Source organism: Corvus hawaiiensis, chromosome 6, assembly GCF_020740725.1.
Source record: "Corvus hawaiiensis isolate bCorHaw1 chromosome 6, bCorHaw1.pri.cur, whole genome shotgun sequence".
In the NCBI taxonomy this organism is placed as follows: domain Eukaryota; kingdom Metazoa; phylum Chordata; class Aves; order Passeriformes; family Corvidae; genus Corvus; species Corvus hawaiiensis.
In genome coordinates this window covers 33,727,561-33,749,429 of record NC_063218.1, presented here as the reverse complement: position 1 = coordinate 33,749,429, position 21,869 = coordinate 33,727,561, and the positions used below count along the sequence as shown (strand labels likewise).

The following is a 21,869-nucleotide window of genomic DNA, read 5'->3' as shown; positions in this document are numbered from 1 at the left end:
ATGTATTGAGCCTGAAAGAATGTATATGTTTTCACACACTGTATGAAAAAATCAGTTCAGCCACAAGAAGCTGGTCAGCAATCTTATATTTTAATAAATTCAAGTAAGCTAGAACTTTTGAACCCTGGTATTTAAAAAAAAACAACAATGAAACCCCCAAATTTTAAAACTGTCAGTTGATGGTCAATCTTCTTTACTGATACCAAATTATCCCTTTGAGAATAATTTTTAAGTTTTAGCAACCTTCATTGATTCATTATGAGCTAATAATATTAGGAACACTATCAGGACATCAGCTAAGTTGCACTTTTTACATGAAAAATCACAGTAGATACCAATCACTAAGACAGATACTTCTGTCAAGAAGTTTCCCGTAGGTATTTTTAACCACAAACTCATCAGTACACTGAACACAAGCCTAGACTCAAAATTTTTGAGCACAACATAAAAAAAAGGTTGATAAATGGGCACATGAAAACCATAAAGCCTAATAAAATAAGCACTTCAAACAAGTTTAATTGTTTTAAATTTGGACAAACCATACCTATTTACAAGCTGTCAAGTCTGAGTTTGCAAGTTAGTCTTCTGTATTATAAAAGGAAACAAACAAGCCAGGGCTACTACTCTTGTATTTTACTGTCTGCAGGACAATAAAAAAAAGTAATAAAAACCCCTCCAAAGCCATTTCACACATGCTAAAATCATCCTACCCACCAAAGGTCAAGGGCTTCTTCCTGTAACCACCAGAGAAACAAAGGGCAGTAGAACAAAAGCTGCACAGAAAGCTTGGATACTGGCTGTGCAGGATATTCCACTGGTGCTACAGCTCACAACACTAATTAAGGTAGCCAATGTCTCACTAGGAAACTGTATACAGAATATACTGCTTATCACACTGGGAGAAATGCCATTTGGAGAGAAGGCTAAAGAACACTCCACAAGTGAGAATATTTGCTAAATAGGACATTGGCAGCTGGCAAAATTCTCATCTAATGGAGAATGTAGAGTAGTGAAGTATCTCTTCAACTCATTCTCACAAGTCTGAGGAAGTGCACTGTTTTCAAGCACAAAGAAAAAAAAGTGAGTAAAACAGATGTTATTGCACAGCTCCTACTGACACCTGCCTGGTTAAAAAACATACCAACTCAAAGTTCTGCTATTTGTTACGGTTACTGGATTCAAAAAGCAGTGAGATGTTAGAGAAGAACCTCGCTTCTTTTATCTCTTGCTATGCATTATTTTAGTCGATTGTTTCTGAACTCTCTCTTACACATCTGAAAATTCAAATACATACACATATATACACACGCAATTCTAATACATGTTGCATGTAAGATATAAATTCATACAGAAAGACAGACATCTTACTCTGTATCTATAAAAAGACATCCTGTTCCTAGATGTCTTTACATAATCTCTTTTCAGCCCTTTCTTACAAACTACCACGGTACTCTCTTCCCTGTACAATTCCCTTCTACACTGAGGCTTCATCTGCTAGATTCCAGAGCTTTATACCAAGTGACTTCCCCCCACCATGAAACAGCAAACAAATACCCACCTCAACACAATTATAAAAGAGAAATAATATTTGAAAGGAGTGAAATGAAATATTCCTCAAAAGGTAACACTCCATTTCCTAGTCACTTGTTTAATAAAAAACCATACACACAAAACCACATACAAATCTGGCTTTATGCATGCCTAATTCTCTTTAGGTTCCTGCTTCTGAAGTCTTAAGTCACAGATAACATTTCGGTGCAGGGTTTGGTTTTCTTTTTTTGTTGGTTTTGGTCGTTTTAAAGTAACAATAATTTTAAAAAGCATCAGGTAACAAAAGACTCCATCTCCAGATATATCCGATTAATAGGGTTGTCTTGAAGAAAAAAAAGTTCAGTAAGACCAACATCTGCATTTACTCACAGAAAAGTCAGGGTTCTTTTGCAGACCAAGTCCATTTTTTAATTGTAGATCAATTAGCAATCAAATACTGGGTTTTGTCAAGTCGTCTTTTACAAGAAGCAGCCTTTTTCCATTAGACTATGAAATGGCTGGAATGTGACTGAGCGCTGTGAGATATACACATTAATCAAAAGACTGCCAGGGCAAAAGTATGCAACTGCAGGGGAGGACCTGCAGTCACAGCTTAACATGTTATATTAGAAAATGAAGAAAAGAAAATAGATGGTTTTTATCACCTTAAACAAAAAGTTAAGAAGAGCAAACTTAAGAAGATAGGCTTTATTTTATGTCAGCACCAATGTCTTGATTCCTAAACTTTTCTGCAGAGTAATCTATGTGCTGGTACTAGCACTTTAATGCTTCAAATATAACTTGAATCACATGGCTAGGAAAAGTAGTTTTGGATAAAACAGTATTTCAGAAAGTTTATTTATAACATATTTATAAATAAGTTTTGGCCAAGGCATAAAAGCAAAAAATAGGTGGCTTTAAAAAAAAAAAAAAAAAAATCATCACTGTAGCCAGAAAGGGCTTACTTCAGAGAAAGGCTTACTTCCATGAAATGTCAGTTACTCATTTAACTAAATTAGCTGAATGAACTGTAGCAAACAGAAAAAGTCTGTTTTTTACAGAAGCATAGTGCTATGAAAAAGCCAGTAAATACTTACATGCACATGTAGCTAGGTGCAGAGAATATTATTTCCATTATTTCCTTTTAAACAGCTGTCTAAATCATATACTGCTTTGTTAACAAACATGCCCTTTAAAAATCTTTTGGTTAAGTGTCCTGTTTTATTTTTATACATAAATTCCAATTTCTTTAGTCTGCTTTCTTTTATGATGATAAAAACATTAAAGACTTGGCAAGGATCTGCCAAATTAGACATTGGCACTTACAAAACACTTTCCAAATTAAAAATACAGACACATAGGTCAATATTCTTAAAAGATGTATCTTCAGGAGAAGCTCTATGGATTAACACACATACACACAATAGCAAAATTAAAATCAGTATTTTAAAAAATACCAAAGAAGGATAGTTGAACATCTCTGTAATTCACTAGCACCTGTTCAAGTTTATTTGGGGTTTTCCTAACTCACCTCAGAGGTTTGTGAATATGACTAATCACTCTAACCTGGACAGTCAAAGTGGAAAGAGGGAAAGAGCCAGATGCAGTGTTAAAAATGTTAGAAAGATAACCCAGAAACTGGAAAAAGGACATGCTCAAGAGTAGAAGAAAATTTTGTACGAGTTCAAGCTACTGCAGAAGCACTTCACTAAATTTAAATTTTAACTTGGTTTTTGACAACACTAGTGAGTGAATACAGATTCTTTAGGGACTATATAGTTAAAAACCCACAGTATTTTATTTAGAACTATTTTTCCTATGTTTACAATAATTCAACATCATAGTTGAGTATAATCAAAACCTACTCTTAATCACAGAATCACATAGTGGGTAAGGTTGGAAGGGACCACAATGGGTCATCTCATCCAACCTCCCTGCTCAAGCAGGGTCATCCTAAAGCACATGGCACAGGATTGTATCCAAACAGTTCTTGAGTACCTCCAGTGAGGGAGACTCCACAGCCTCCCTGGATAATCTATTCCAGTGCTCAATCACCTGCACAGTAAAGAAGTTTTTCCTCATGTTCAGGTGGAACTTCCTGTGCTTCAGTTTCTGCCCACTGCCTCTTGTCCTACTGCTTGGCACCACCAAGAAGAGCCCGGATCCATCCTTTGACACCCTGCCTTCAGATACTGACAGGCATTGATGAGATACCCTCTCTGTCTCCTCTTCTTGAGGCTGAACAGGCCCCGCTCCCACAGTCTTTCCTTTTAAGAGACGCTCTCTTGTTGCCCTTCACTGGACCTGCTCCAGGATCTCCCTGTCTCTCTTGTCCTGAGGAGCCCAGAACTGGACACAGCACTCCAGGTCAGGTCTCACCAGGGCTGAGTAGAGGGGCAGGATCACCTCAACCGGCTGCCAATGCTCTCCCTAATGCAGCCTGGGATCCCATTAACCTTCTTGGCCACACAGGCACTGCTGGCTCATGGAATGCCGAACGATAAATCCTCTCTTCTTAAATCTGAAGTTTATTGATCCAAATGACAAGACCCAAACTTTGATTACAAAAGTGGACAAAGTCACTTAGCCATTTTACTTCAAGATGCACCTTATACCACATGTTATTTCCTAATTTACCTCTTTCTACACACACACCTCTACAATCTTCTTGTCCCCAATGTTTGGCATTTCTCTTCTTACACCTAGTATTCAAAGAATCCTAGCTTCCATTCAATACCAATTTCCCATCTTCTGTTCTTGCTGAGCCAAAACTAGTTTCCTCTTCCAACTTTTCACAAATACTGTCTTCGACAATCCCTCAGCTTCTCCCACAGCTGGTACCCTTCTGAATTCCCCACTGAGAGATTTTTAAACCCACCTTTTTGTCATCACAGTAATTTCTTCACTGTTATTTCTCCTGTCCAAAGAGCTTCAGTCTACACTAGCTCCTAACTGGTTCTCAAGTATGTCAGACCGATGCATGTTACTCACTTCTCATCCCTACCAGTTTCCATGGGTAGCTGCTTTGCCCATTGGTTTGCACCTATCCTCCCTCCAAGGTCTCACCACCTCTAGCATGAAATCTAGCCCCAGCTTTCTAATTTCAAGTCACTCTTTCCTCCCTTCTCTTGTTTCAATTTCCAATTCCTCCAGTAGTCAGTCTTCACGGCTTTTGGCCACTGTGGCTAGGCAAGCCCCAAGTGAAGTCACTTTTACTGTCTGACATCCATTTTTCTATCTTCTGCTTTGTGCTCCCTCTACAGAGGGAATTTTACAATCAAATACCTAATGCTTCATGAAGTTCAGTACAGAATCTCCTCCTTACAAAGGGATCTCTCAGCTGACAAGCCATGCACTAAAACAAGGTACACCTGCCTTGTTTGTAATTGACCCTGCTCTCCACAGGAGGCTGAACAGGATGACATCCTGATGACCCTTTCAATCTAAATTTTCCGAAAGAGGGATTTGTACAATAAGGATTACCAGAGGTTATGGAGCAGAGACATGTCCTTAGCAGAACTGCTGCTTGGGCACACAAATACTAGAGATGAAGTAAAAAAGAAGAAATTAGCAATTTCATAGCTATTTTTCACTCTGTATTCTCAACTACCAGCCAGTAGGAAAAAAAATATCAAGAAACTTTAGGGCAGCCCAGAAAAAAAGGCTGCCTTTTTAAAGCAATCTGGATCTCTGAACAGGTATGGATTTGGAAATCTGAACTGGACTCCCACAAATTCCCAGTGCGTCTTTTTCACTCCAGTGACACACCACATTTTATTTAAAATACTTATGTTTGAGGAAGAAAGGTTAGAAACGTTCTCCAAATAAGTGTAGTTAAAACAATGACAACTATGAAATGAAAAATTTCAGCATCTATTTCTTCAAAAATTATTAACATTACACTTTCGTCAATGTGTAAGCAGATTTTCATTATCAAAACCAATACTTTAAGAGATGTATTGGTGCAACATTTATATTAGGTGGCAATCGATAATGCAAGACAGAATGAGAAAAAAACACTAGCATGTTTCGCTTTAAAGAATTAACAACTCTTGCATTTTTATTTTAAATGACAATCTGTATTTATTCATTCCTCATTCTGGTCTACAGTTCATCAAACATCATAAAATTGGATATTACTTACACAGTTTTCCCCAGCCTTAAGAAGATAGAGACACTGACTGAATTAATTATTATCCACAAAGTATTTAACTGTTCCCCACATGGATCAGTTTTGAAAAGCCATTTGCTGAGGCACATAGCCTCACATTTGGCTAAGTAAAAAAACCCCAAACCACCACAAATCTAAAGGACCAGAAGACTTTAAATCCGGTTATGAAAAATTAGCTAAATTAGGTTTTCAGTGGCCTAAAAGAGCATTAATATCAAATAAATCTTCACCCTGTTAGCCCACTCATTGCATTTTACCTACCTAGTGTTTTCACAGTGTAATGAGGACTCTCCAAAACAATTCCTTCTTCTGTGTCAAATATTGGATTATCTATTCCAGTTTTAGGAGGAATTTGTGCTAGTTTCTTTAGCCTCATGGAAGCAGTAAGGTCCAGTTCTTGTTTCCTTCCCTCTTCTTCTCGCCTGCGCCTTATGTCCTCCTGTTGCTGACGGATTCGCTCCAGTTGAGCACTCCGCCGCATGGGCATCATCCTGGACCCCAAGTCCCCAGGGCAATCAACAGCCATTTCTCTGTGCTTCTGAGGTTCCTCAGGAGACACAAGGTCCACATTTTTTGCTTCACTGTCAGAATCTTCTGTGATATGTCCATTCATATGGGAAGTTGTCATGATTATTTGTAATTATGCTTAAGCTCTTCAAAACAAAACGCTGCTATTAGGCCAGTTTGTGTTACGATATTGTGTAAAATCCATTATAAATTCAAATATATTTCCCTTCCATCACAAGACGCTTGAAGAGGCATCCAGGAGGAAAATCTAATGACAGATATTCAAAAGAAAAGAAATTAGTGAGTAATTGGACAAATAAGAAAACACCTAAGGTCCCCGGCCATCAAAACAATGGAACTTCTTGTCCAAATATTCATAGTGCTTCTTCCCCTTCTAAGAACTACAGAATCCTCACAAATCTGTTTCACATACTTTGGTAGACTTCAGATGCCAGTGTCAGAAAAGGAGCACTGTTCAAACTAATGTTAAAATCTCTTGTATTCCCCATTCAAAACCATGGTGATTCTGCTCTTAACACAATTGAAAATAAACAGTTTTCCGAGAGCTCTCACTCAAATTTTAATTTGTTCCTTCATTCCTAAAAATTCCAACACAAACCATGCTTACAACCCTACAAACACTAAATATTAAAAACATGTTATAAACAACATGCTTGTAAGAAGTTGAGTATATGCTAAATGCAAGTAAAGATATTTGCATTTATTGTTTATAAATTGGGGCATTTTATGTAAACATTGCTTCCTGGGTTCAAAGAAGACAAGTCTGACATAGAGTTCCTTCATAAGATACTATCTAAAGCAGACAGGAGCTGCACTTACACAATTCCAAGTAGAGATGAAGTCCTAGGATAAGGGCTGGACAATTCTGGTTAGCAGCTACTCTTAATACTTCCTATAGGTATGCAATAAAGCAGGAAGGATTAAATACAGGAGTAAAAATCCTTATGTGGGCGTACAGACATACAGATTTGACAGAGAATAATAATTAATTTCAACAGTCAAGTATGACATTCCACTATACTACACACACCTTAATCTGGTTTCTTATTTCTGATGATTCAGGCTAAAGAACTTAGGTCCTGATTAATATAACCACTCATCTCTTAAATACAATACATGCAGCAGTGTGTTTTATACCACATTGCCTGTCACTGATATGTTCTCCTCAATTAAAAGGTCGTAAAATTAACAAATGGTTGCATACCATATTACCAATATACATAATTTTTCAAGTTACTTTTTTTTTTTTTTTAATTTACTGAGAGGAAATAATAGGAAATATCTCTGAGTTTTATTACACACTGGAAGCACCAAGACAGAAAAAAACCCCAAAAAACAAAACCCCAAATCACCAACATTCTTATACCAAATGTTTGTGTTTGGAGGAGGAAGGGAAGAATGTTTATGTTGTAATTAAGTTGAAAATTAAATATCTATAGTTCTGTTTGGGAGGAGCAGCAATATAAACTCCTACACAAGCTTTTGCCGGCTTGCAATTCTGAATACGTACAGCTTTTCATTTTCCTGAGGAGTAGCACACAGCTTACAGCAACAACAAAACTATTTCCTTTACTTGTTTCCTGTCTAGCCCACTACTAAAATAGTTATTACTAAAATCTTCCCAAGAAGAAAATTAAATTCAAGCATTACTGTGGTAGCAAAATTCCTTTTTTGCCCTTAAAAGACACTTAATTGCACTCCACTGATACGCTCAACATTCAATGCTCAACATCCACACGTTCAGAAAAAAAACCTAGGCAAAAAGCCCATCAAAAACTGCACAGTACTGGGGCTAGCACTGCAAGTACCCCACAATTACTTAGTGCCTGTAAAGCCTTCAGTTAGTGCCCAAGTTAGAACAGCTTTTCAAAGAATGGAGCCACATAAAGTTAGCATTTAGACAGGGTTATATAAAGCACCACTTTAAAAAAGTTCTATGAAGTTCAGAGAAAGGTGGATAAAAATTAGCAAAATGATCCTCAGAAAGCTACATTTCCCCTTCTGAAAAGGCAACTTCTCTGTACAGAAATACCAACCCCCGGAAAGGAAGTGTCAATATGAACAATAAAATTGCAAAGACCACTAATTTAACTGTGGATGGAAGATAATTCAAATTCTTTTTAATTCAAGTTGTATTGGCCATAGCTTGTCTGAACACTGAGCCATTTCAAAGCTACATTCATCTCTTTTCAACTCTGACAAGATGAAAGAAAACTCATATTCCTGAATCTACAGGGTACAACAATTTGAGGGGATGAATAATATCCATTTAATCAGCACTAAAAAAGTCAAAACCAGGGTGTAAGGACCTGCAGGAAGTAAAACACAACTTTAAACTCAATCATGTGCAAGCTAAATGATGTCACACTCTCTAATGAATCCTAATCAGGAAGAATCATCAGAAAATTGAGTTGATGGCCAATACTTAAAAACTGGTCAAGAACATTTACAGTGGGATTAGCTACATAGCCTCCATCAAATTTAAAAGTACCAGCTACAAAAATGGCACACCAAAACCTCATATATCTATATAGAGAGTGAGAAGATTTTAAATCTCTTTAGTTTAGTAATATGGACTGAAGACAAGAGAAACAAAAATATAGTCTGGAGTAAATATTATTAATAGGCAACCTTAGTAACACTGCTCACATTTTCAGTATAAACTGTGTGCAAGACACAAAGGACATACAAATTCTCTGAACAGGGTACCAAGACATTTAAGTCACCAGTGATAATAGCTGCCCACTCTCAGTATTCAAAATCTGAGTCAATCAAGTAAAAAAGAAACAAAAGCTACAGAAAAGGAGAGCTCTCTTGCAGTCACACTTTAACAGCAACAGTCAGAAAACCACAATGACAAATTAAGATATTTGGTATTTTTAATAAAAAGTATTTCTGGTGTCCCAGGAAGCTAGGTACTCCTGCAACAAGCAATAAACAGCACAGCTGTTTATTGAATCACACTCAGATTAGACAAAAGATGGTACAAAACATCACGTTATCTGGAAACCTAAAATTTGGTGTTATGGAAACATCAAACAAACTACGCAAAAAACCTGACCCCTAGATATAACTAGTTGGTAATCCATAAAAGCATAGGCATGCTGCAAGTCTGGAATGCTGAACAACTTCCTTTAATCAAAGAATTTCTGATAACAGCTGACTCCTTCCAAACCTAAGCCCCTCTCCTTCCTGTTGTCTCAAGTCTGCATCAGACATCACAAATCCTCATCTCCAACTGTTTTGGAAAAATGTTATTGCCCAACTGCAACAAATGAAATAAACATGTAAGGAAAAAAATCAGATCAGCTCTCAAGTCCCTCTCCACAATGGTCCTAAGGAGGCAAAATGTAAAATACTACACTGATAAAAACTTTAGTTTGGTTCTCAAATTAAGGTGTGGTACAGCTGAGGTTAAAAATAAGATTCAGCTTAAGGGAGGTACCAGGAGCAGAAAATTTTATTTTAACCAATATGCGTGGCAGCAAAAGTCTTAAGATGAATAATTTCAGAAACTGTTCTCTTAGCTTTTCTTTCTGAAGGTTTCTTTTGCAATTTTAAAAATTCCGTGATAGCAACAATAAGGGAAGGTAGTTACACCAAGTCTGTTCTCTGCAAATTGTGGATTATCCAATAAAACAGATTTTCAGCCCAAGAGAAGCTTATTTTGCCAAATTAATATTTAGTACTATGGAGAAAAATTTACAGACTTACTTATTTTTACTCAATTTTACTAATTTTTACTACTTCATAGGTACAATCTATATAATAACATTTGTAATTAAGAGAATTCCTTTCTTCAGAACTTGGTAGTAGCAGTTTCTATACTTTCTAGATATGTACAAGTGTCTCGTTACACAGAGTTTGATTGCTCAAAGTTTAATAGGGTTAAATCATGGCTTTGACGATCTTGCTTTGAACTGCTGATATCTAACTGGGGAATCTTAGTGTTTCCACATGATACGTAGAGCTTTCCAAATAAAGCAGATTTATGACTCTCTCTGTCCAACTTCGTATCGCAAGTCTTACCAACACAGTCCTGGAGAGAGTATATGAAAGTCTCTTCAAAACAGATTACTTTTATTTTTGGCCTCCAGAGGAAGGTTTCTAAAAACTGATAATGTTAGTACAGCTATTGAGAAAGAGCACTTCAGTCACTCTGGTCACCATTGGGCATCATACAAAATTCTGACAGCAAACAAGACATGTTTCTGATGCAAGTTCATAACAGCAAAATTAAAGAAGAAACCACAAGTACTGTCTTGCTAACTATACTTACTATTCTCAAAAATACTGTATTTTACAAGCTGCCATTCTTCCTACAGCTAACAACATCAGGTTTCTATCATCTTTTTAAACACCCTGAATACACTATACAAAGCACAGACCCCAAAAGCTCTGTAAAAGAATAAACATACATAAATGTAATCATCTTGGTGTGCAAGGCAGATGCTTGTATAAAATATGTACTGACAGGGATCGAAACAGAAGTGCTGTAAGATGGTTTAAGTTTTCACTTGCTTCCTGGGGACTGTGGCTGGTGTGCATAGCAATCCTAATTGCTTTAACAACCAAATTCTGTATGGTAAAATTAAATTTGTTTTGCTTCAGCAACTTCCAAAGAGCAAAAATGACATTTTCTGGAGGCTGAGGTTTTGTGTTACATTTCAGTGGTGTTAAAATTCTTTCAGTGCTGGAAGTATGATTAGACCTGATAGTTCCCTTTTTAAAATTCATTAAAGCTGCAAATTCTGAATGACTGCAAGGAAGTTCAGTGCTTACCTCCAGTGAAATTTCATTAGTTTTGGCACAGATTAGAGTACAAAAGCCCAACCTACATTTGTAATTTTGATATAAACACAAGAAGTATATATTAAACATAAGCACAGTGCAAAGGATTTATCATCAGTTTAAAGCCATGTACTACAACAGATACGTTATTTTAAAATATTAATTAAAAACAACTGGAAGACGAAGTCTAGGTTGCTGAAGTGGATTAGAAATGAGATTAAAATCACATACAAGATGTTTCCTGATATCTGAACTACTAATAAAATATGAGCTGAAAACTATGCTACACATCTCTGCTGTGTATTATTAATGGCTCAAATAATAGTGTGTCTTCTGGTACTTTTACTCAGTACTTGAGATTCTAGGCAAGCAAAACCTAAGTCATAAAAATCACAAAGTAGCAAAGTAAAACACTTCAGTAATTCTACAAATGGAAGCTTGGCATAGGAAAATAAAAAATAATTCCCAGCTTTCCTTGCATCATCTACTATGCACCATTTTTTCTTCAATGGTATTTCAGTGAATCTACAAGATTAGGAGACTTGGAAGACTTGGAATTACATAAAGGAAAATACAATACAAACCATGTTGTACCACATAAAATTCACCACCACTACTTGATGAGAGTTAAAGATTAGACTTTATGATAGAAAATACTTCACAGATATTTCCTATGACTCTTAATAGTACCTGAAATAACTGCTATAGCCTAGAGCAGACTGATGTTTTTCAAAAATAAGTAGAAGTTACAAAATTTATGACAACTTGATACTTCTTTTCTTTAAATTACAAAAAAAAATCTGTAATGGAAAAGAAATCTTTACACTAGCTTTGCAACATGTTCAAGAAAATGACTTCTGGTATGGTTTGTTTTTTCAGTCTAATATAAACTATTCTTTCCTCTAACTAGATATTCTAGCATAGACTTTAGTACGGGAAGCAAACTCTTCCTTTAATATCCAGCTGACTCTTGTTCCAATAATTTCAAACTAGAGTTCATTATAACACCTGTCAAGCACAGTAACTCAGTACAACATGTGAATTTCAAAGGGCTCTCAGACACGCCAAGAGGTTTTAGCATTCCATGCTCACTTAAATGTGCAAGATATGTGGATCAACAGCAAAAAGGGCTAAACCCTCAAATTGATCGTAATTTTCATTGTTAGCAGTTTCTAGGTTACATTTGTACAAGAACAATAGTAATGTTAATTTACAGCATTAAAGCACAGAGAAATTGATGAAACTGAAAATTCAGATGCTAAGGTAAGATTCCAGTTTTATAAAAGGTATAAACAAATTGCTCAGCCTGCAAACCTGAGATATTACAAGCACATTTTTGTATCACATTGGTATTACACCTAAGAACTGTGGTCTATTTAAGACATTTAATTTTATTAGGCTTGTTTATCTGTCAATGCAATGTCACCAATCAAAAAAGTCACAGCTCAAGAATGGGCCTACACAATCAACTTCAAAAGACACAAGGTGACTCCCCACAAAACAGATACGAACAAAGTGTTTTCCATGAAAAACAGGCACCAATAAGAGACACCTCATTCAGACCTCCTTTCAGCAACTGCACTTTTGCAGTAAAATATATGCAAGATACCTTTGCAGCAGTTGTATGAAAAGGGAGGAACAATTAAAGCTTATTTAAATTTCTGCCCATCCCACTGTGAAAGACACATGCTGCATGATCTATTGAGCAGCAACCTTCCTTGGTTAGTATAGCAAGTGAGCTCTAATCAGCTAAAATTGATAGCACAGGTCAAACCACTCACATGATAGCACAGAGCCACTCCACATGAAGCTTTTTCTAGTTGTAACAAATGTGACTTTCTACTACATTTATCAATACTTTTTTCTTTTAAGTTATACAAACAATTAAAATTCTTCCCAAGTTGACTGAGATTTAAAACAATTGTTGAAAACACCAAGAATAAACATCTTATATACCACAATTCCCTTAGTTTTAAATATACACTACCACTTACACACAATCATTAATTTCTGCTTGTTAGATCAAATGAAAAATAGACAGGTAGGAGAATAAAGTTTCAGCTGGGGTGAGAGGGAATGACAATAGAAACAAACTTGAGCTGGCTTCAAGAAGTTTATCACTAAAAAATCACAGCTAGACAAAAAAAACTTTAAAGACTTTTGCCAAGGTCAGCTAAGCATATTTTACAATTCAGTAATATAGTATTTAGGCTCTAGGGTCTGTTCATATTTTGTATCCTCAATAAAGCCCCAACATAGTTGTGCTGACAAGCCCTAAACTGTGGTGAGGAGCACAGCAGAGGGCAGTCTCTGCAGCAATCAGTGAAAACCTGAAAAAAAAAGAACAAAGCCGTTTCAAAAGGGAGCTTACAGACACATCCAACACTACAGCTCATTAAATGGTCTGACATCCACATCACCCCAAAACAGCACACAGATATACCACCCTAGCATCCCACCACGGCTTAGATTAATAGGCTACAACTATGCATACATTTGAATACTCTGCTCTAATCAAATCTTTAGCACCAATAATCCCTGTGACGAAAAATGTTTATTTTATATATAGATATGAGGGGATAACATAGATGCCTACAGGCTGCAATAAATATATGACATAATAGTATGAGAAAAAAGGAATTACCTTAATTTAGCAGTTTTTTAAATGTTTAGAAACCTTCAAGCATAACAAATGAAGAGTAAAGAAATTCCTAGAATTCCAGGGATTGTTAACAGATCTCACAGGACAGCCAGATGCATGGTAACAAGACAGTAATTTCTTATCACCTATTCACAGCTAAGACTTCAGCTTTCATTCTCTTGAAAGTAAATATGCCTGTCCTTGCTTTAAACAGTGGTTATATTCCCTGTGATACTAAAAACACTGCTACTATTTTAATTCTCTAATAAGATTCCTCCAACTCCCTTGAAATTGTGTCCTTGTTTGCTCAGGCTCTTGCATTCTAGTCTCATTTTAACTCCCATAGTTTTTAGCATGCTATTTTTAATGTCAGTGCTTGCCGCCGCTTCACTATATAAAGCAGTATTTATAACAAACGTTCACGGGTACTAGCATGTATATGACACTGACTTCAAAGAGGTGACTGAACCAAAACTAAATTAACTAATCCCAAATTAAACTGAAGTTACTATGTTCCACAATTTACATCTTGCCTGACATTTAAATTCACACAAAGTGGGATTAATTTAGTATTCAATAACAAGTTATTCTTAACCCTTATTTACAATACTCTAAAGAAAGACGAATTTCTTCTTTACTTATTTTAATATTCCAACATCTGCTGAATTCAATTCAGAAACCTCACCTAAAGAAAATGGAAATACAGCTATTCATCAAAATCTTTCATCCAAAAATGCCTAAATGTTAGCTATCTAATTCAACAGTCTTCAGAGATTATACTGGGACCAAGACTGTCTTCTAATTTTATATGATTGAGTTATAGACTTTGCAAGTTCAAAAAAGCAAAATCTTACAACATTATGTACCAAAGATACATGTGCTAGCTTCTTCCATGTGGCCATCCTCCTCAGGCTCTCTTTTCCACTCCGTTTTTCAAGATGAATGCGTGTCAGGGATGATTTTAAAATCTTTTTTTAAATTATCCCCAATGATATAACCTGATTAGCTCTGTCGCTATGTTACTCATAGGTATGTGGGGGCAAAGGGGATAAGGATCTTCCAACTTATTTTTCTGACCACAAAAATAGGTTGAGATTTCTAAAAATTGACATTCTGAAAAACAGGACATCAATCACAAAACTGTACAATTGACCTCTGCACTTCACAGACCTCACAATCACATACCACAAACTCGGAACAACCACATTTCATCTGAGCTCTTCCTTAATTATTTATAGGAGAAAAAACCCAACCAATTCACAAACTGTTTCAGCTACTCAGGTCTCTGATGTCACAAGATTTTCATTCCTAAACTCATCTGAAATGGTGGTGACTGTTTCACTGAGCAAATCCCTAAAAAACTACTGCACAAATTTAAAAATTTTCCTTCAGAAGTATCTTCTCTTCATGGGCATAATTCCCTAATGTTTTCTTTGTATAATTAACATAATCTGTAGTTGATTTTTCTGGAGGGAACTGTAAGCAAAGCATACCAGCCATGGCAGTGTGTATAAATTTTTTTAGCCATTTCAGTATTACTACTGTGATGAGATACCCTGTTAGACAAATGTAACAGAAGCCCTTGCTACTACAGAAGAAAGAAACTATCCTCAGCCAGGACAAGCGCAATGGGTAACTACGGCAAATATATCCCCTAAAGAACCAATGGGGGACAGTTGAAGTTTGCAGAGGATTATGCTTAACCGAATTCACATCCATGAAATCTGCTAGGATGCTTCTCAGTCCTGAGAAGACAAATGGCAAAGTCAAAACTCAAAATTTTGCAGGCTGAAAAAACTGTTGAGAATTTGAAGTGCTGTAATTTCTTTACACTGTGTCAATCACATTACTTAATATTTGCAAACATTTCAGTAATTTTTTTCAGGGAACTCACATAATTCATATGTTTGTGCATAACCAACTCTGCCAACTGCTAGAACAGAACAAAGCTGACTAAGCTTTCAAGTGTGCCCTACTTTTGCAGCCTTCCAAACAGAATCCGTAGTTCACGAATTTATGACAAGAACCAAAAAAGAGACTGTCAGTATGATTCCTTGGACTGTTAAGCTGTGCTAGTTCGCTGCTGCCAAAGACCTGCAGTCTCATTACTCTTGTTTTTAACTGCTCCCTTATGCTCTCCACTTTTGGGTTATACAGCCATTACCTTCTCTAACAGTTTTGAAGCTTGCCAAATCTGTCACCAAGTCATTTTAATTCAACAAGACTGCAGAATGTCAGAAAATACTTTGGTTTGGTTGGTTTTGGTCAAATTGGCATGCCAGAACAGATCACAATAATCTGAAAGGTGACAAGATTGGCATAAGGGTCAGAAGCAAATGTTTTGAGACCAGGGAGGGAGAGGTAAGAACAAAGACAAGTACAAACTCTGAGCGCCAGCAGCAGGGAGACAAGTCCAAATGGGACCGCGTATCATGGAACCATATTCTGTGAGTTCTCCTCACCCCCTGCAAAAAAACCTCATCAACACCTACTGATTCTTTTAATCCTAAACAACCCAAACAAAGTCTACAAAAAAAAAAAACCACCACAGAAAAGCAACCACACACCTACAACCATTTGCATATCTTCCTGATGATGTAAACAGGGCCATTAAAAGGGAAGTATTGGTTTCTCTTGAAAAACATACTCTGAAACACTGTGGGTATAAAGCACCACAAAATTTGCATTTATCTTTGAGCATATTTCCTCCCAAATAAAAATGATAAATTAATCACCCAAATGTTTAACATGATGAGTTCAATATCTGAACATCTCTGCACATTCATTACTTGAAGATACTCAACTAGTATTCTCTATTATCTTAGTGTAAATAGTGTAATCCACAACTCAGAAGCAAGAGCAGGTTTTTTTCCCTTTTTATAAAGGACAGCAACAACAGATAGATCTTAATTTTCTGCAGCAGAAGGCATTAAACAGATCACCTACTGATTAAACAGCACACCTACTGGCCAAACACTAATACAAAGAAAAGTACTACCTCAGGCATACAACAGAATTCACATATGGATAACCACTTGGGAATGGACAAAAATTACTAATCACCTTTCCCACTATTTATCACAACGATCTGTTAAACTTGCAGGAACAATCCCAAGCATGACCAAAGAACTCATGCTGATTCCTGGGTCACACTGTAAGGCAAGCCTGCTGTACAAACCTATACTATACAGTAACTTAAAACACAGGTCACACGGAAAACATGCAGATAAATATTTTATGTGAAGTATTAACAAAATTTCACTATAGGATATGAAAATCAAATGCTCTGTAAATAACTTACATTACTAGACTTCATAATAAAAATGCATGAGAAAACTTCACAAGGCTATAAAGGCACAACATTAGAGACTTTCTGTACCTTATAAAAACAGTCCCTTCTTTCCTATCAAATCTAAGTGGACTCTTGGGCCTAACGTTAGCAATCTGTTACACAAATCAAAATAAAATCCTGACAGGAACAAACTCACTTCTGCAAAGTGAATTCAGGTACCTAACTGTGGCTGCAGAGCTTTTTCACAGTTCAACTCTTTTACTAAATCAAAGAAAGACCATTCCCTTTCTGAAACCTTGTTAAAGCATGTGTTCTTTTTATTAAGAAAATACTAGAAATTTGTGATAAATTCACAGGAATGTAAGACTCCTTTCTACATGAAGGAAGGCAAACTTTTTTACTATGTAATGGTGAAATAATCCTGTCCAGAAAACTGTATCATCACTCAAGCTGTGGAACTAAGATTAAACATGACTATGGAAGTCAGGGAAAAACACTGGCAAGCTAAGCGACCTAAGTCCCTCCTCAGAACTCTCAAATATGTTAAGGAACAAAGATTCAACACTTAGGAAAGTGGAATTCAGAAGCCTTTCTTTGCCTAACATCATGGAGTGAATCCTTTAGTGTAATGAACTTCCAACACATATTTGAACTTAAGGAAGTATTTCTTAATTCTTACACTAATCAAACTGATGACTCCTCAAACAGTGGTGTTAAAAACTTTGTTTAAAACATTTTCCTTCTTTGGTAGCATCTTTGAAGACATTTTTCCCCACCCAACTCATGAGTTGAAAGCTGAATAATGAATTTTGGTTTTTACACCAAAAAAAATCTCAGTCATCTTTAATATTCTCTGCCAATGAAATGGATAAACAGTGAAATGTATGTTAATCTCTACTTTACACTCGCTTATAATAACATGTACACAATTACTTATTTAAAAAAACAAACAAAACCAACCCTCCAAAAACCCAAACTAAACATACATTTTGCCACATCATTAGAACTTTCAAAAGTGTCTGACAACTTAAACTAGTTCCATAAACTCATATTACCTACTACTACCCACTGTAATAAAGAAAATGTTAATAGCACAAGAAAACTGAAACCACAATCCAACAGCCAGTCAGTCTTCCTAGTTTTATGTGCAAGTAGAAAATTCGCTGACTCGTCCTCACTTTATCTCTCATACATTTTTACTTTGTCACCTGAAACAAGTTTCTCAACAGAAAAGCAGAAGAGAGGTTAAGTTATTAGGACATCCCTTTTAACTGAAATGAGTGTGCACAAAAATTAAGTTAAATCAAAATAAAAAATGGATGCAAGATACGGAAACTTCTCTACAACAAAGATTTCCTCCTGGTGCTAATGTCAGATCTCAGCAACTGAGATATTTTTTAATAGGAAAACGGGAAGAGAGGTAAGAACGCTTTCAGCTGATGAATGCAGGATATCTTTGCATTTCACCACTCAGTAAATTATATGTATTATACAAAAGGGCACTAAACATTAAGAATACATTCAAAAAAGTTATTGAGCAATACCTGGAAGAATCCATCACATACCCAACCCCTTAAACAAATATCTAAAGATTAAGTTTGTACAAGTTATACATACCAGTGATGCAAACACATTTATATGCACTATACCAACATAGCTGATAAATCTCTCTAAAGAAAATATCACAACATTTTATTACCCCAATATTTATAGCTTGGCCATCAGGCACTTCTGCATCAGAAAGTAAGAACTTAGTGTCCCAAAATAAACCCAAAGACACGAACTCTCATTTACAGCCACCTTAAGTTACAGCGTCTTCACCAACCATTCCAGAACCACCAGAGCATAGACTCCTTTGGAACACACTTATTAGAAAATTGAAGCTTCATAAGAACACATTGATGCCATCCAACTGAACACAAACTACTATTAAATTCAAAAATCTAGAGCCAAATTTCCCTAATTAAGCTTACCTAAGAGTGTTAGCAACATATTTGGCAGTTCTTCTTTGGGTTAAATAATAAAGCCTTCAGTAAATTAGTCTTTAACTGTTTTACTACACTAATACTTTGAATAAATAGAACCATAACATTCCGGGCATAAGATACTTCTTTCTTAAACTCACATTTACATAATTGTAAAAATATCAACTTTGGGTGAAAGTATTACTTTGTAAACCCTTCAGCAAAAGACAATCCTGGATGCTGCCCTCATGCTGAGACCACACAGATGGGTGTCTTCCTCTACAGGTGCAGACAAATCAGCAACCTAACACCAATCATATGTACTAGACTGCACTTGGCACTGTGATACTGAAACATTCTGGAAAACACTGTAACAATTATGAAGTCAGCCTGAGAAAATCTGATTACTAAAACGTGCCACAAATGATGGCATTCACCATCAATAACAGTCAGGACAGCTTGAAATACTCTCAGCACAGAACTGGCAGCCTTGCCCTCTTGCAAAACCAGGTGTTAATGCTTCAATTGCTACTCTAGACTACTACCAGCAGCTGCATACAATATCAGTGCTAAGGAGGACCCATCTTTTTTTTCCCCTGAGAAAAGTCAGAGAAAGGAATGAAAATGCAGAGGATGAAAATTGGGAACAAAAAAAGGGGAGAGTCTAGAACTAAAGGATATAGGGAGAAGCCTATTACTGGAAAAACCAGAGTAATTATCCATTCTAGCAATAATCAAAACAACAGCAAAGTCGAAGTACTCTAAATTCCCTGCTTGTAGAAAAAGCAGAATCCAGGGTCAAAGGGCAAGGCTAAGATGACAGAACAGTCAGCAAGAACACTAACTGGATATGGGGCTCGGGGCCAATATCAGCATTTCTGTATGCTGCTTGGGAAGCTGCCACTGTCTTTACACAAAGTTTGTCAGATCAAAGAGGTCAGCCAAATGGTAACAGTAAAGAGTGAAAGTTATGGTCCACTGGAAGAGATAAACTCTCTTTTCTCTCTATGACAAGCATATTTTCTCTGACTCTGGTGCATCTACCTTGTAAGCAATAGGAAAAGGCAGCAGAATTTGAAGACAAAACTCCAAATATCACTGTGAAGCACCAGAGTCATAACAACAGAACACTCTGAGGCCTTCACTGCAGTCATTCTAAGAGACAGGAGGGTTTATCCTGACCCTAACCATGACATCTGACAGGCTGCAAGTACTCGAGTTACTACCTCTATGTACATTTGTCACTGCAAAGTTTGAAAATATTTGGTCCTTCTCTTGCCTAGCAATTTGAAGAGCTTTGATCAGCTACAACAGAAGACTACAGTTTCCTAAACATACTTTTTTCAAGACTTCACAGCAGTAAATTCTCACAATGCACTGGAGCAGCACAGCTGAAAAATTTCAAGATGCAGCAATACACACCACCCATACCTTAACAAGGACATATATCCATGTTTCAGAGCAATCGAGTTACATCCTCTATTTCCTCCTACCAGGAACTTAAGATATGATTCTGCAAAACAGAGACATCCTCTACCTTCTATCACAATGCACTTTACCACTTGTTTTCACACTGGCTTTGGCATGACTAGAGCTCTCCACAAGCCAGCTTATCAGAACAAAGCGGCAGAAAACCAACCCAAGAGAAAGATACCTACCATTCTCAGTAGTAAAATGCTCTGAGATCATGAGAGATCATCTGCATATAAAACAGTGGTCTCTCTTCATCACCAAAATGACTAAAACGTTTAATGAGTTACAGATTTTTCAAAGCTAAATTGTTTTAAACTCTTATAGAGTGGACCATTAACACCCCCCAAAAAAAATCACACAAAATTTGCACATACACACACACAAAAAAAATCTATGTGCTCAAGTATTTAAGTGATATAAAAAATAAAATCAAAAACCATTCCAAAACTGTGCTGTGTCATCAGCAACAAATGATTCAGGAACAGAAAAACACCTCACGGTTGCAGACAGAAATTGACATGCTTACCCTGCACATCAGGTAAAAATCAAGATGGCAATGAATGTTATCTACTTTTTCCATTTTAGAAGAATTTAACAAACATGGATTTAGGACTAGGACTAGGATTTTTGGGTCCCACAGATAGGATTTTCTGGGCTCTGGCAAAAATAAGAACTACAGAATCTATTTGAACGCAATCCAATAATCTCACTCAATACAAATGAGACTACTATTTAAGCAGTGTTTTCTTGGTGTCTACCTAAATTGTTGCAGACTGATTTTAAATACTTACTGTCAGTGGGATTTTCTTAAATGTATTAGGTCACACTATGAAGAAAAGACTTGATCTTTTCTTTTAAAAGAGAAACTAGACTAGTCTCTTAAGATAAAGCAGTCAATATAATTTATAGAAGATAGGGAGCTTCAGATTTCCCATATGTAAGGAAACAATGTGCACCTTCACCAAGAATAGGTTTTGCTCATCTTCTTAAAAGAACCAGAAGGGTCTAAAGATCAGTAGTCTAAATTAGAGATACAACTTGATTTACACATGAAACAAAAGAAATACACAAACAGATGTACAGAAAAGGAACAGCCTACAGAAGTTAAATCACACTTTTTAAAGTAAAAGGCTATTTGACAAAAGTTAAGAGCAAAAAAGTGGTTTGCTTTCATTAAGATTTTATTAAGGACAGTGCACAGAATGAACCAAATAGCTGCATGAACTGGAAAAGACATGCAAATACAAGAATATAATTTTAGTCAAACTATCACACAGCTATAGCAGCTAAATATATTATGAAGGCAATGCTGCTGGCTCCCTTCATCCTCCATGTCAAGCGGAGGGATGTCAGGACCTCAGATTGTCTCAACGATGTTTTTTTCCACCAGTAAATTTTCTTCACCATAGAGCCGAGAGTATAATGAGAAGGACTGACACGACCACAGGTCAATTAAGAACAGTTTTCTAGCACAATTTT

General features: G+C 36.3%; 1 protein-coding gene across 3 annotated transcripts in view; it reads right to left on the bottom strand.

Annotated features, from left to right (window-relative positions):
* PALS1 (protein associated with LIN7 1, MAGUK p55 family member) overlaps window positions 1-21,869 on the bottom strand; it is a 56,179-nt gene that overhangs the window by 22,522 nt on the left and 11,788 nt on the right. For 2 of the 3 annotated variants that reach the window (XM_048306256.1, XM_048306258.1), the window contains exon 2: window positions 5,963-6,476. In XM_048306256.1, coding sequence (XP_048162213.1) covers window positions 5,963-6,329 — 367 coding nt within the window. In that variant the 5' untranslated portion in view covers window positions 6,330-6,476. Of the gene's footprint in view, window positions 1-5,962; window positions 6,477-7,048; window positions 7,305-21,869 lie in introns of those variants that run through there. The other variant, XM_048306257.1, reaches the window with a different exon arrangement.